At 52.8% G+C, this 14,581-nt stretch overlaps 1 protein-coding gene across 7 annotated transcripts in view; it reads right to left on the bottom strand.

Annotated features, from left to right (window-relative positions):
• CFAP65 (cilia and flagella associated protein 65) overlaps window positions 1-14,581 on the bottom strand; it is a 40,703-nt gene that overhangs the window by 8,403 nt on the left and 17,719 nt on the right. For all 7 annotated transcript variants that reach the window (XR_635809.4, XM_017947000.3, XM_017946998.3 and 4 more), the window contains 10 exons: window positions 13,200-13,445; window positions 12,396-12,620; window positions 11,362-11,520; window positions 10,986-11,136; window positions 10,351-10,479; window positions 8,716-8,929; window positions 8,261-8,389; window positions 2,716-2,892; window positions 2,373-2,439; window positions 2,113-2,223 (listed from right to left, as the gene is read on the bottom strand). Coding sequence is in view for 6 of the 7 variants with exons in the window: in XM_017947000.3 (XP_017802489.2) it covers window positions 2,113-2,223; window positions 2,373-2,439; window positions 2,716-2,892; window positions 8,261-8,389; window positions 8,716-8,929; window positions 10,351-10,479; window positions 10,986-11,136; window positions 11,362-11,520; window positions 12,396-12,620; window positions 13,200-13,445 (1,608 nt within the window). In the remaining variant the exon portion in view is untranslated. The remainder of the gene's footprint in view (window positions 1-2,112; window positions 2,224-2,372; window positions 2,440-2,715; window positions 2,893-8,260; window positions 8,390-8,715; window positions 8,930-10,350; window positions 10,480-10,985; window positions 11,137-11,361; window positions 11,521-12,395; window positions 12,621-13,199; window positions 13,446-14,581) is intronic.

Genomic DNA, 14,581 nt, shown 5'->3' on the forward strand with positions numbered 1-14,581 from the left:
ATGTGGCTTGATTACCCAAGAAGTATTTAACTGTATGTTCAGCTGGTGACATTTTAGGATAATCTGTAATCTTATTTGTAAAGGGGCAGCTTATTTTATTTGTCTTCAATTTAACTTCATCAAGTTTTTTTTTGTTTGTTTGTTTTTGTTTTTGTTTTTGTTTGAGACAAGGTCTCACTTTGTCACCCAGGCTGGAATGCAGTGGCATAATCATGGCTCACTGCCGCCTCGACCTCCTGGGCTCAAGCAATCTTTCTACCTCAGCCTGCCAAGTAGTTAGGACCACAGGCGTGCACCACCACACACAGCTGCTTCAAAAAAATATATTTTTTTAGAGATGGGGTCTCACTATGTTGGTCAGGCTGGTCTTGAACTCCTGGCCTCAAGCAATCCTCCCACCTCTGCCTCCCACACTGCTGGGATTACAGGATGAGCCACTGCGCCTGGCCGAGGGAGTTCTGCTTAAAGGCAAGTAAGGGGGCGGAAAGGTCTGAAGGACCAAAGACCAACTCCAAAGGTTGAGAATCATAGAATGTCCTAGAAGAAACCAGATATCTTCTGGTCCAATCCTTCCTTTTAGAGATGAGAAAATTGAAGCCAGAGAGAATAGAGTCCATCCGGATTCAGTCCTGGCCCCTTTTCCCCTTTCTGAGCATTCACTCCTGAACGTGCTGACTCTATTTCTGTAGCCTGGACCACCCTTTGTGCTCCAGACCTGGTACTATGGGTTGAATGCTTGTGTCCCCACAAAATCCATATGTTGAAACCTAATCCTCCATAGAGTAGTATTAAGAGATGATCAGGAGATGATTCAGCCACAAGGGCAGAGCCCTCATGAGTGGAATTAGTGCCCTTATAAAAGAGGCCTGTGGAAGCTCGTTTGCCCCCTCCACCATGTGAGGACACAGCAAGAAGCCACCGAACCAGGAAGTGGGCCCCCACCAGACACTAGATCTGCCCATGCCTTGATCTTGGGCTTCCCAGCCTTTTTAATTACGATAAATTATAATAAGTTAAATTACAATAAATTATAATAAATTTTCTGGTCTTTATAAGCCACCCAATCTATGGTAACTTGTTTTAGCAGCCAGAATGGACTAAGACACTTGGTGTCCACCTTCTACCTGACAAGCCCTCTTGGTTGTCTCATTAGCATCTCAAACTTGGCCAGAACCAAACTCTTCATTCTAAAGCCTATTCCTGCTCCCAGTTTATCTCCTTTTAGCAAATGGCACTACATATTCCCAGTAGCTCAAACCAGCTTCACTGTCACAGCTCCTGCTGGGAAGCCAGAGGGGTAGTGGGTGTCCACAGAAGTGAACAGAGTTGGGGATAGGAAACTCCCCTCTAGATCCAGGAAGCCCATTCCTTGGCTTCTAGGCTGAATGGCTGGAGGCGCCTGCTCAGAAACACTTGGGCTTCTAAATGATTAGAAATTGCACAGCTGTGAAATGTTTGGGAAAATATTATGTCCCCCTCTTGGAGATGACCAGTGTACATTTCCAGAGCAAGGAAACTGTATTGCCGTCAATCAGTAAAGAAAGAAAGGTCTAAAGGTTCCCAAGTTCTTCACATTCCAGAAGGACATCCTTTTTGGAGCAGTGATTTTCACACTATGGCTAAGACCTACTGGTGAGCACATCTAAATCAATGTTGTGGGTCATGTCCAGCATTTTAAAAACTGGACAGAATAGAATAAAAAAGAAAATATCAGTATACTTTGCATGTAGTAGTATAATTATCAATTTGTGATACTTCCACTTTGGTTGTATGTTTACATATATACTGGGGTATAAGCATATATAACATCAAATATATTAGTATGGTTCATGGTCAAAGAAGTTTGAAGAACATTTTGCTAAAGGAAAAAAAAATCCTCATTTTTTAATTGGAACTGGACCTGGCAAAGGGCTTAGCACCAGGCACCAGGACACTGCAGCCTCTCCCCTCAAGTCTCTCCCAGTTGCCCAGTCTGGGGGTTCAACCTGCTGGCCCAGCCCCTCAAGTGCTTCCAGACAGCCATGTCTTTGTCACTCTTTCAAGGGCTGACACTCATACCTAGAGACCAACACCTAGGCCTTCTTGGTCAACAGGACAACGTGGACCACTGACCTGCCGTGGGGGTAGTGTGTCACCAATGGGAACAGGAATGAACTGGTGGGTAGTAGAGGTGAAGTGCACATACTTCTGCTCCGGCCTCACTGTCACACCTATGAAATTTAGCTGGAAATAAAAGTTCCCCAGGAGGAACTGACACAGCCAGCGGAGATTTGGACCCCAGCTCCCCAGGAGAACACAGCTCCCTGCTCCTGTCCAGCCAGCCCCGTCCTCCAGCCTGAAACCAGGGCAGGGCCAGGGTTCTGGGGCCTCACCAGGATCTCCCGGCCATGGGACACCTTGAAGAGCACTGGGAGGTGATCAGTACCGATGAACAGGTGGCTAGAAAGAAAAGTCTGGGAGTGAGTTCTGGAGCCCTGGTATAAGAAAGAGAGCAAATGGACATGACATTTCTGTGGCTTTGAGCTGGCCAGCCCCTGGGAGCAACTCGCCCTTGAGTTGGGATGGGGCAAGAAGGAAACTAGACCTCCCCTGCAGGTGAGAAGGTGGTCCTCCCAGGGAATGGCCATTTGGGGTGCCCTGGAGTCACACAATGAAAGGCCAGGGGTAGGGGTCTCTATGACTGGAAGTGCAAGGGACTTGGGAGGTGGGGAACACCTGTATTTTAACTCCACCATCTGCTCCTGCCCGGGACTCAGGCTCCCAGCCTTGGGGCTGATGGAGAAGATGCAATTGTCCTGCACGCGCATCTGGTGGAGCTCGGTGGAATTCAACTCTGCTTGCTCTGCCCAGAGCTCCATGTCAATCCGCTGGTCACTTGGAAAGAGGAAGGCCCTGGGAGACGGATGCAAAGCCATACAAAGAACTGGTCAGGCAGAACAGAGAGGCAGGGGCTCTGAGACCCCGACGGGCAGGTGGAGGCTTCTTCCATGACTCCCACACTTCATGCTCCATTTGGCAAACTGTCCCATGTGTGTCTGAGCAAATGTGGCTGTTGTGGATTCTCATTTAATAATGGCCCCAAAACCCAGGAACAGACACAGGGCCACGGCAACTCAAGAAGTGAAGAGTGGGGCTCCCACTGTGGGTGCCAGGAGTCAAGGTGTTGCTTGAATATGGGGGCCACTTTGAGCTGGCCATGAACCCTTCTGTGACAAAGCTCTTGGGAAAGGGCCATTTGGGACACCTAGGAAGGCTGGCACCACCAACTAGCAGGCCCAGGGAGTGGGGTGTCCAGGTCAACTTGGGCACAGGGTGGAGAACAGATGCCCCAGCAGGGCTGGCACTCTTGAAACAGAAGCAAGTCTGTGCACAGAGTTAATGTCCCTGACATGCCTAGGACTGCAGTAAAGTAGATAATGCACCTTAAGTAGCTGACAAAACTAGTGACAAAGGGGTCCTGAGGTCACAATCTGAAAGGAGAACCCATTTCACTCTCGGAGATGGTACAGAACTGGTTCCAGCTACAAACCGGGTGGAGGATACAACAGGGAGCATCCAGAAAACGAAAAGAAAGTGCACAACACACACCTGAGAGAAAGTGCGCAATGCACACCTGAGAGAAAGCACACAACGCACACCTGAGAGGAAGCGCAACACACACCTGAGTGGAAGCATGCAACGCACACCTGAGAGGAAGCGCGCAATGCACCCCTGAGGAGAATGTGCACACACACACCTGAGGAGAATGTGCGCAACACACACCTGAGAGGAAGTGCGCAATACACACCTGAGAGAAAGTATGCAACACACACCTGAGGAGAATGCACACAACACACACCTGAGAGAGCACGCCACACACACTTGAGGAGAATGCACGCAACACACACCTAGGAGGATGTGCACAACACACGCCTGAGGAGAATGTGCAAAACACACGCCTGAGGAGAATGCATGCAACACACACCTGAGAGGAAGTGCGCGAACACATACCTGAGAGAAAGAGCGCAACACACACCTGAGAGGAAGCGCGCAACACACACCTGAGGAGAATGCGCGCAACACACACCTGGAGAGGAGAAGTGCCAAGAACACAATACCCCAAGGAGGAGAATGCACGCAACACACACCTGAGGAGAATGTGTGCAACACACACCTGAGGAGAATGCGTGCAATATACACCTGAGAGAAAGCACACAACACACACCTGAGAGGAAATGCGCAACACACACCTGAGAGAAAGTGCACAGCACACAAGTGACAAGAATGCGCACAACACACACCTGAGAGGAAGTGTGCAATGCACACCTGAGAGAAAGTACGCAACACACATCTGAGAGAAAGCACGCAACACACATCTGAGCAGAAGTGAACACCGCACACCTGAGAGGACGTGCGCAACACACACCTGAGGAGAATGCGCACAACACACCTGAGAGAAAGCGCATAACACACACTTGAGGAGAATGAGCACAACACACACCTGAGGAGAATGCGCGCAACACACACCTGAGAGGAAGCGCGCAACACACACCTGAAAGAAGGCATGCAACACACACCTGAGAGAAAGCACACAACGCACACCTGAGAGAAAAAGCTCACAACATACACCTGAGAGAAAACACGCAACACGCACCTGAAACAAAGCATGTAATGCACACCTGAGAGAAAGCGTGCAACATGCACCTGGAAGCCTCAGTAAGAGTCAGGGAGGCCTAAGTCCAAACCCTCAGAAGGAACCAGTCTTAAATTTTTTCACATCTGAAGCATGAAGAATAGTAACACTCAACACTGGTAAGTTTAGAAAGAACAGACTCAAACACAGGTGGATGGAGAGGGAACTGCTCAGCCTCTTGGATGGAATTTTGGCAGCATATGCCCTTTGACCCGGAAGTCTCTGTTTGGGAAACCAATTCGTAGGAACAAAAGCACATATGTGTGCATGCACATATATACACGGATGCCTATCACCACTTTCTTTGTAGTGGTCGTGAAAAAAAAGCAGCTGGGAACAATTAGAGTTTCCAATAAAGGAGTGATTTAACGATTTAAAGTCCACCCATATTATGGCATATTATACAGCTATTTAAAAGAATGCGTTAGATATATGTATTGATCTAAAGGAGATGTTACTGATATAATGCTGAATGAAAGCATCACTATTCCTGAAAGTAACAGGTATAGTATTGGGCTATGACTGTAAAAATAAGAAAGAGAACCACTCTGTAAATGTGTGCATGTCTGTGTGTTGTGCAAATGCTGAGTGTGAAAGGCACATTCCGAATCCGCATCACCCTAGCAGCTGGTCTTGGAGAGGGGACTGCGGAGCTTCTTACTTTTTTCCCATAGCTCCTATGTTGTCTGACTTGTTACAAGTGAGTAAACCACTGTTGTCATTTTACTGGGGATATTGAGCAGTGGTAAAATTGGAAACCTTGCTAGTTTGGGGTCCTTTAATATTTCAGCCTCTCCTTTGTCCTCACTGCCTTCTGCCCTGGTCCATTCTTTTTTTTTTTTTTTTCAGACAGTCTCACTCTGTCACCCAGGCTAGAGTGCAGTGGTGTGATCTCGGCTCACTGCAACCTCCACCTCTCAGGTTTCAGCAGTTCTCCTGCCTCAGCCTCCTGAGTAGCTGGGATTACAGGTGTGCACCAGCACATCTGGCTAATTTTTGTATTTTTAGTAGAAACAGAGTTTCACCATGTTGGCCAGGCTGGTCTCAAACTCCCGACCACAAGTGATCTTCCCACCTTGGCCACCCAAAGTGCTGGGATTACAGGCATGAGCCACCGTGCCTGGCCCAGCCTCCCTCCTAAATAATTGCAACCCCTTTCCCTTCCAGCCCTCTAGTGTGGGCTTCTACGCCATCTTGCATCCCTCTATCTGGAGGACCACAACAGCCTCCCAACCTGTCCCCTTGCCTCAAGCTGCTAATCCATTCTCCTCCAGTGTGACAGGTCTTGAAAGCTGATCCTGTCTTTGCTCCTAACTTCCCGATGCCCATCCCACGATGTCCTCAGGAAGAAGTCCAAACTCTCTGAAGGAGGATTCCAAGGCCCTGCACGTCCTGGCCCCTGCCTGCCTCCCCAGTCTCATTTGAGACTCTCCACTCTCTCCCACTCGCTGCTCCAGCCACGCATTGTACACACCAGGCCCTCTGTCTGGAAGGCGCTTCACAGCCTTTCTGCCTTTTGCGCCAGGCTGTAGGTCTAGCTTAGTTGTAGCTTTCTGTAGGAAGCCCTTCTGAAATGCTGCACACACCTCCTTCACAGCGCATATGACCCTGCAACAGGAGGCTAGTCTGCCGCACCTGGAAGGAAGGGACTAGGCCCATCCCCATTTCTATCCTGAAGACCAGCCCAGAGCCTGCATCTAGGAAGCTCGCAGTAAAGGTGTGGCCAATGAATTAAAGACTGCATGAGTGAACAAATGCCGTTAACCAGCATATTTGACATCTGAAAAGAATCTCCCCTTAAATGCAAGACCCTACAAAGGCCAGGGCCAGATAAAGCAGAGGCGCGAAGGGGAGAAGGTGTGGAGGGAGTGGGGCGGCTGCATGGTTCCCTGCTTCCCCTGGAGCTCCCCCTCCCACGTGGGGTTCCTGCCTGCTGCTGCCTCCTGGCCCTCTCTGACAGGCCTTGGCAGGAATAAAACTCTCCATCTGTTCTTTATGAGCTCAGAAGAGACGGACTAGAATTTTCAAAAATAGCCTTCTAAGAAATTGAAAGGAAATACAACAACACAAAAAGCATAGGAGAGTCAATCTACTTAGAATCCTGGAAGAGGCACGGACTGCCTTCCTGCACCTCAGATGATCTCCTGATGGATTGGCCCCGCTGGCTGGGCATGCTGCCTGGGTTTCCCCCGCCTCTGTTTCCAGCAGCCTGGACCCTCTCCACAGAGAGCGTGAGTTGGTTGCTCCTACACAAACACCGGCGCGCGGTCCCCTCCAGGAAACAGGCCAACACTGCTTTTTCTGCCCCCACCCCTCTCCCTGGAGCCCTGTAGGGCCTGGCTCCGGGCCCATTCAAAGAGCCCAGTGAATGGCAAGTCTGGAGCTCAAGGCAGTCCCTGGCCTTCCCCACCAGGCTGGCAGCTGTGCCAAGCTTCCCAGTCATTCAGGGCTGGGAGCCCTCAGTTACTCACAGTTCTGGCCCTTCTCAGACAGGAGCCCCCTAAAGAGCCAGTTTCCCCATCTTCCTCCACCATGGAGGAGAAAGGGGACAGTCAGAGAGTGAGGGGCCGCTAGTGCCCCCCCGATGATGCAGACCCCACCCCTTTCACCCCACATTCCCCAAGGCTCTCTCTGCTCAGGCCAGCGAGTTCCTGATCACAGAAGCCCCATCTGCATATTTTCATTCTCCCCCACTCACTGCCACGCCCTGGCCAGACCCCTGGATCTGTCTCCCAGGTCTGACCCAGATGGAGACACTTTTTTTTTCACCTCTCTTTAGCCAAGCAAAGTTGGAAGTCATCAAAAGGGAGTTTACTAGGAAACCAAGGCACATGGTGGAGGGAGGAAAAGTCCAGGCACGGAAGCAGGATGTTTGCTGGGCACAAGTTCTGAGCCCCTGGGGGAGAAAAGCCCCTCAGACAGGACCCTCAGGGGCAGCTTTGTCCCCGGCAGCAGATCTCTGTCCTTCCCCACCAGAGACCCTCAACTTCCTCCCATTCAGGCCCAGCCTCCACGAAGCTGGGGCTGTGTCAGGTGGGCCCCAGCACTGAGCCAGTGCATACTATGTAGAAGCAACTCAGCCTTCTTGCTGACTAACTGGGGTAGGCAAGGGCTCTGGACCGGACAAATCCAGCTTTGAACCTGGCTCTGTCCATTCACGGCTGAATGGTCTTTGCTGAGTCCTTAACCTTGCTGACCCTCAGCCTCCCTGTCTATGAAAGAGTCTAGAGAAGAGGAGTTTCCCACAGGACTGGAGGAGAAAAGGCTTGTAAAGCGCAGGTCCTGGTGTGCAGCAGATACCCAGCAAATGCGTCTCATTTGTTACGCTATTAAGGCCACTATGCCCAGGCTCCATCAGGGCAGTCCCACCACTTCTGAGCCTATCACCACGTCTCAGCTGGTGACAGGTCCCAGGTCCTGCTGGCAACCCCAGTCACACCCTGGCCTCCACAGCCATCAGTGAGGGACCCACTCTTCACTGACAGCAAGCAGCCAGGCCACCACTAGCAAGAGAGTGCAGCTCTTGTTCTCCTTCAGCCTCTAGGCACTTGTCTCCCAGGCCCCCCAGTGGCCCCCTTCAAACCATACCAGTCCAGGGGCACCACTCCGTTGTTCTTCAGGGCCAGGAATACCACAGAAGGTGGGGCCTTGAATGGTGCGGCCCCGAAATTGAAGTCAAGCCTTAAAGGGGTGAGGATGCGGGGGATCTGGCTCATGCTGTGTGGAACAGAGAAAGGAGCTCAGAGATGGGGATGGGGCCAGGGCAGGGCCCTCCCAGGGATGGCTGGCTTGGGCTCTCCCCTCCCTCCAGCTGGGAACTGGAGAATCTCGGACTCAGGGACAAGGATGGGCTGGCTCTTCAGACCTCAAGCCAATTCCTCCCTTCCCTGGGCCCCTCCAGGGATGGGCAAGAACTGGAGAGCTCTTCCCTCAAAGAGATGGGAAACAGCTTCCTTGTTCTGGGGGTCTGGGCAGAAAGTTCCATGAACATCCCTAGATAGGCCCTGCCCCCAGCCCCCACCCGCACCCCAGGCTCAGCTCACCTGTGCCGGGTGGGCACCTTGTAGGTGAGCTCACAGGGGGTGGGGTCACGCTCCAAGTAACTGTTAAGTAGGTCCAGAGAGAAGAGGCGCCACAGGTGCTTCCGGGTGATACCCTCGGCACTGCCCATGGAGCTGACATCCAGGATGGAAAGCAAGGGGTACACGGCCACCAGGGAGACACAACACAGCTCCTGCTTCTCCCCAGCCTTGTTATCTGGGGAGAGGGGTGAGGAAGAGAGAAGTGGGCTTGCCTCCCACCCTCCCTGGAGGGGGCATGCAGGCCAAAGGGGCAGGAGTCCTGGGCAGTTGGCAGGACCCTCATCAGGAGCAGTGGACCCCTCTTGGGCTCTAGGGCATTTCCAACAACAGCCAGCCCTTGTCTGACACTTTCCATGTACTGGGCATTGTCCTCGGTGCCTTATACACATGCCGGCACTTAATGTGCGCCGTGATTTGTTTCCAAACTATTTTGTTTAATAACAGCTTTATTGAGACACCATTATATACTGGGTAACTTACCCTTTTAACACATATGATTCAGTGTTTTTGTTTGTTTGTTTGTTTTGTATATTCACAGAGTTGTGCAACCATCACCACTATCTAATGTTAGAAAATTTTTGTCATCCCAAAAAGAAGCCTAGTACCAATTAGCCATCCCTCCCCATTCACCCTCCCCAGGCAACTGCTAATCAACTTTCTGTCTCCCTCTATCTATTCTGGACATTTCATATAAATGAAATTATTCAATATGTGGCTTTTTGTGACTGGCTTCTTTCACTTAGCTTAATGTTTTCAAAGTTCATGCAAGTGGTGGCAGGTATTGTGACTTCGCTTCCCTTTTCTGGCCTGTGTGACATTATTATCCCCATTTTTATTTATTTATTTCATTTCATTTCATTTTTGAGATAGGGTCTCACTGTGTTGCCAGGCTGGAGAGCTTACTCACTGCAATCTTTACCTCCTGGGCTCAAGCAATCCTCCTGCCTCAGCCTCCCAAGTAGCTAGGACTACAAGTGCATGCTACCACACCCAGCTAATACTTTTATTTTTGTAGAGATGGGGTCTTGCTATGTTGCCCAGGCTGGTCTCGAACTCCTGGCCTCAACCAATCCTCCCACCTGGGCTTCCCAAAGTGCTGGGATTACAGGTATGAGCCACCATGCCCAGCTTATTATCCCCATTTGAGACATTGAAACTGAGCACAGGGAGGTGAAGCAACTTGTTAAGGTTACAAGTGCTGGAGCCAGGATCCAGGTCCAGAGCCTCTGGCCCCAGTCCACACTCTTAATTTCCTTTCTATGCTGCCCTAGACTCCTTCCAACCTGCCTAGGGCAGGCTAGTAAGAACTCCATTTTACAGAGAAGGAAGATGACGTCCAGGGAGGCTTGGGAGCTAAGATTCCACAGTAAGTCAGCACAGCTCCTAACTGCATTGGGCATACGCACATATGGACACTCATCTGGACAGACACATCTGGTGTGTGGCATTTATGCCAGACACCAAAGGCACACTCCAGCACACCCCACTCACCCTGCCAGCTCTGCCTGACGCTTGGTATCCACTGCCTCACACAGCCCTCCCCCTTCATCCTGCACTTCCCTGGCCCTGACTCTCTATGCTAGGCGGTCTAGGTACCTCTGTGGGAAAGGAGAGAGTAGCTGATGGTCCAGGAGTACTGGGACTGGTGCTTGGGACAGGCAGTCAGGCAGATGGTGTCCTGGGACCGGGGTGGCATGCTCCCCTCTGTTCGGTCCAGCTGCAGAGCTGCTCAGGGGTGATGCCGGTGGGTCAGTGGGTAGAGGAGGCCCAGCCTCTCCTCCTGCTCGTTTGCAGATACCCTCCCCTGGGCACCAGGGGAGGACAGCAGGCCCTGAGGCTGGAAACAGGGACTGGAGCCCCTCCTCCCAGCCTGGGTCAGAGGGACCACACCCAACTTTGTGTCACTGGCACCTGCTAAGCACTTTTCCCCACCTAGCAGCCCTGTGAGGTAGGCGCCTCCTGTGGCCCCTTTTAACCGATGAGGAAGCTGAGGCTCAGAGGTGGAGTCTCGCTATGTTGCCCAGGCTAGAGGGCAGTGGCTCTTCACAGTTGTGATCATAGTGCACTGTAGCATGGAACTCCTGGGCTCAAGCAATACTCCCACCTCAGCTTCTTGAACAGCTGGGACTACAGTCACATGCCAATGTGCCCAGCAGGTTAACTGATCTTAACCTCAGTTAAGTACCTCCTCTCACCTCCCCTGGCCCCAGTCCCAGCTCAGGCCCAAGTACCGAGTGGGTGGTTGTCAACGGCCTCAGGGCTGCCCTGCTCCAGGTAGAGGCGGTAATAGAGGGTGCAGTTGCCATCATTCAGGAGGACAAGGAACCTGGACTGCTTGCTGTTCACCAGCACATTCCCAAAGGCCAGCTGCTTTTCCTTTGCCTGGAGGCCACAGTCAGCCAGCCACGAGTGGGGGCTCCTCTAGACCCACAGCCCCACTCTCCCAGCCCCATTTTCAGAGCATCCCCCAACGAAGAGCAAGTTTGGGGTGTCCAGGGCAGAGGGCTCCTATCCCCTGCCCTCTTGAGGTGAGGTTCCCTGGGGCCTTCCCTCCCACATGTCCGGGCCCCTCCCCCAGCCCCCTCCTGCCAGAGCCCTCCCACTCACTGAGAGGCTGCTGGTGAGCCCCACGCCCACCAGCCGGAGCATGTAGTGGGTGGTGGCAGCGGGGTTGGCATTTGGCGACAGGCCAGCTTCCCAGACCCACATCCCCACTTGGAACAGGTACTTGGTCTCCTCCAAAGGGCTGAAGGTCCACGTCAGCGTCTGGGGTCACAGAAATGATCCCTGCAGTGGCCTGCGGAAGCCTCTCCACGGGTACCCGGCCATCCAAGGCCCCACTGCAGGGCATCATGCTATTGGCAGCCCTTTCTCAGAATCTACCGTGTGCCAGGCATTGTACACGGCACATGCATGGAGTCTCCCCAAGCCCCTCGATCCTATATCCCCACGGGGTCAGTAGCATTATTTCCATGCCTCATTTTCTGATGAGAAACTGGAGGTTCAGCGAAGTGGGGTCCCTTGCCCAGGGTCAGACAGTAGTGAGGGTGGGAGCAGGATGTCAACACTCCAGGCCAACTCCACAGGCTATGAGGCCTCTTGTCCCCCCAAGGGACTGTCCCCCGGGCTCTTACAGATGCCTCTGCTGGTGCTTCTTGTCCCAAGTTTGGCCTCCCCAGCCCATCTGTAAGGCTCTAGACTAGGGACAGGAATCTGCTATTTTGAATCCCAGCCAGCACCCCCGCTATGACTACAGTCCCCTTCCTCACCCTCACTGGTGGCTGGCCATTTGGGCCCAAATCCAGCTGCTGCAACCCACCCTCCCAGTGACCTCCCAGCTTTGGGGACCATGGATGGGGAGGTGACATGCCCCTCGGCCCTGGCATCAGAAACACTGGTTCTAGTCCCAGCCCTGCACGGCCTAATTTATGCTCTTAGTAAATGGCTGCCCCACCAAGCCTCAATTATTTGTAAAATGGTAGGGGGATGGTGAGAGTAATATTAACACCTCATCACCAGGTGGGGGAGGTTACTGTGGATGGAATAGGGGGTACACTTGGCAAGTCTGGGCTATGATAGGCACAAGTAAGAGATGACAGAGGTGAAGGCTGCCGTCACTTGGCAGGAGGGGAGTCACTCACAAGTCTCTCGTTGGGCTGGATTAGCCCCCTGGAGGGCTGGACAGCCAGCAGCTTTCGGTGCTGCTCAGAGACCTTCCACTCGAACTGCAGGGGCAGACGCGAGGGGTTGCGGAAGGTGAAGGGGCTGGTGGAGGAGCAGCCCACCCAGGTGGGCTTGAAGTAGAGGCTTTTGTGGGTATCCAGCTTCAGCTGCAGTGGCTCCTCCCGGCTGTACATGCTCACCTCCTAGAGCCAGAGGAAGGAGGGCAGTGCCCTGACCTCACTCTGCAGTCCCAGCTCCACCCACACGTCCAGGAAGCCATGGCTAGGCAACTTTCCCCCCTTGAAGCAGGCAGTGAAAGGCCCTCTGCCAGCCTGTATACTGGCAGTTTCTGTCAAAAGCAGAGTCAATGGTGACTGGCCCAGGAGATAATTCTTGAAAAGAACTCAGGGACTGAGAGAGGATCTATAGACCATTTCATGGGGCCAGCCATGGACCCACTACCCCAGAACCTTTTGCTGGCTTGGCCCCAAATATCCCTCTACCACCTGCAGGTGTCTTGCCTCCCCCAGATCCTTCCTCTGGGTTCTCTGCACCCTCTTTCTTGGCCTCAGACCCCATGGGGTGGACAGGCAAGGTCCTAAGGGGTGAGAAAGTTGTTCACAGTGTGGTCAAGGGGGTTCCTTCCCTACTATGCTACTTCCTGGAGGGGAAGTGGCTCCCTGGAAATCTTAGGGGCCAACCCCAGAATGTGGCCTTGAAAAGGGTGGTTCAAGATTATGGCCCATTCCCAAGGACCCAGGTCCCCTACCTCTGCCTCCTACCTTGAGATACTGGGGGGAAGCATTGCACTGCAGGTAGAAAGTGTGCTGCTTCCAGGAGCTGCCCTTGGGGTAGGTGCAGATGAGGAAGATCTGGTGGGCCCCGGGTGCCACAAGGCCCGAGGTGGGCCGAAGGATGACGTCTGAGCCTCTCTGGGGGGCCAGGCTGAAGGTCAGCAGCATGCAGTCTTTGTTGACCAGGAGCAGGCTGCGGTAGGTGGGCTCACCGGAGGACACTGCTGGAAACAGCTGGGGGTGGGAGAGGAGGAAAGCGGCCCCTGCTCAGAGTTCCACCCTGGGACACAGGGCCGAATGGGGGCTTGGGAGGAGTTGTCTCCAAGGAAATCCGAGGTGCTGCCCTGCAGCCCAGTCAACACCCTGGGAACAGGGAATTGAAGGAGGCCATGAGCTGACACCAAAGAATGCTTTTGTTCTCCAGAGACCTCCAGACAGGGAGACAGGGGGCCACAGGCCCCTGGGAAACTCAGGCCTCCAAGGCCGCTCCTCAAGGATAAAGTGGAAATTGTTTCATTTTAGGGTGTCTTTGCATCACCCTTTGGATAACTCATTTTCAGAGAGCCTGGTCCAGAAGCTCTTGGGCTGCAGTAACTAACCCCTTCGGGCCAGGTGCGGTGGCTCATGCCTGTAATCCCTGCACTTTAGGAGGCTGAGGCGGGTGGATCACTTGAAGCAGGAGTTCAAGACCAGCCTGGTCAATATGGTGAGCCCCATCTCTACTAAAATTACAAAAATTAGCCAGTTGTAGTAGCATGCATCTGTAATCTCAGCTACATGGGAAGCTGAGGCTACAGAATCGCTCAAACCCAGGAGGCAGAGGTTGCAGTGAGCCAAGATCGAACCACTGCACTCCAGCCTGGGTGACAGAGCAAAATTCTATATCAGCAAATACAAAATAAAAAAGCAAGTAACCCCTTCTAGATGATTCTCACGCAGGTAACTGATGGAAACCAGCCCGGACAATCTCAGCTCCCAACACTCTTCAGGCATCCAGGGTGTGGCCAGCACCAGCTGAGAGCTGAGCAGGCTGCAAAACACAAAACCTGCAATCCCTGACCAGAGGTCGCCATCCAGCTGGGGTGACAGTGCCTGTGTGTGAGCCAGTGAGGGAGTGACACCAGATCTGCTGGGCTGCATAAAGTCCACAACCCACCAGGAGGAACTGCCAAGGGAAGGGGGCTGAGGGAGGTATTGAGGGGGACTCTGTGAGGCAGGAAGGCCTTTGGGAAGCAGCGGCCTCTAAGCTGAATCCTGGGGTGGCATAGGTTCGGGATAGGAGGGCAGAAGTGTAGGTGGTGAGGGGAGCAGAATCAACCCAAAGCACATTGTCCCAAAGCGGTGCTTTTCCAGCAAACAGATGTCTAACG

The sequence above is a fragment of the Papio anubis genome, chromosome 10 (genome assembly GCF_008728515.1).
Source record: "Papio anubis isolate 15944 chromosome 10, Panubis1.0, whole genome shotgun sequence".
NCBI classification, from domain to species: domain Eukaryota; kingdom Metazoa; phylum Chordata; class Mammalia; order Primates; family Cercopithecidae; genus Papio; species Papio anubis.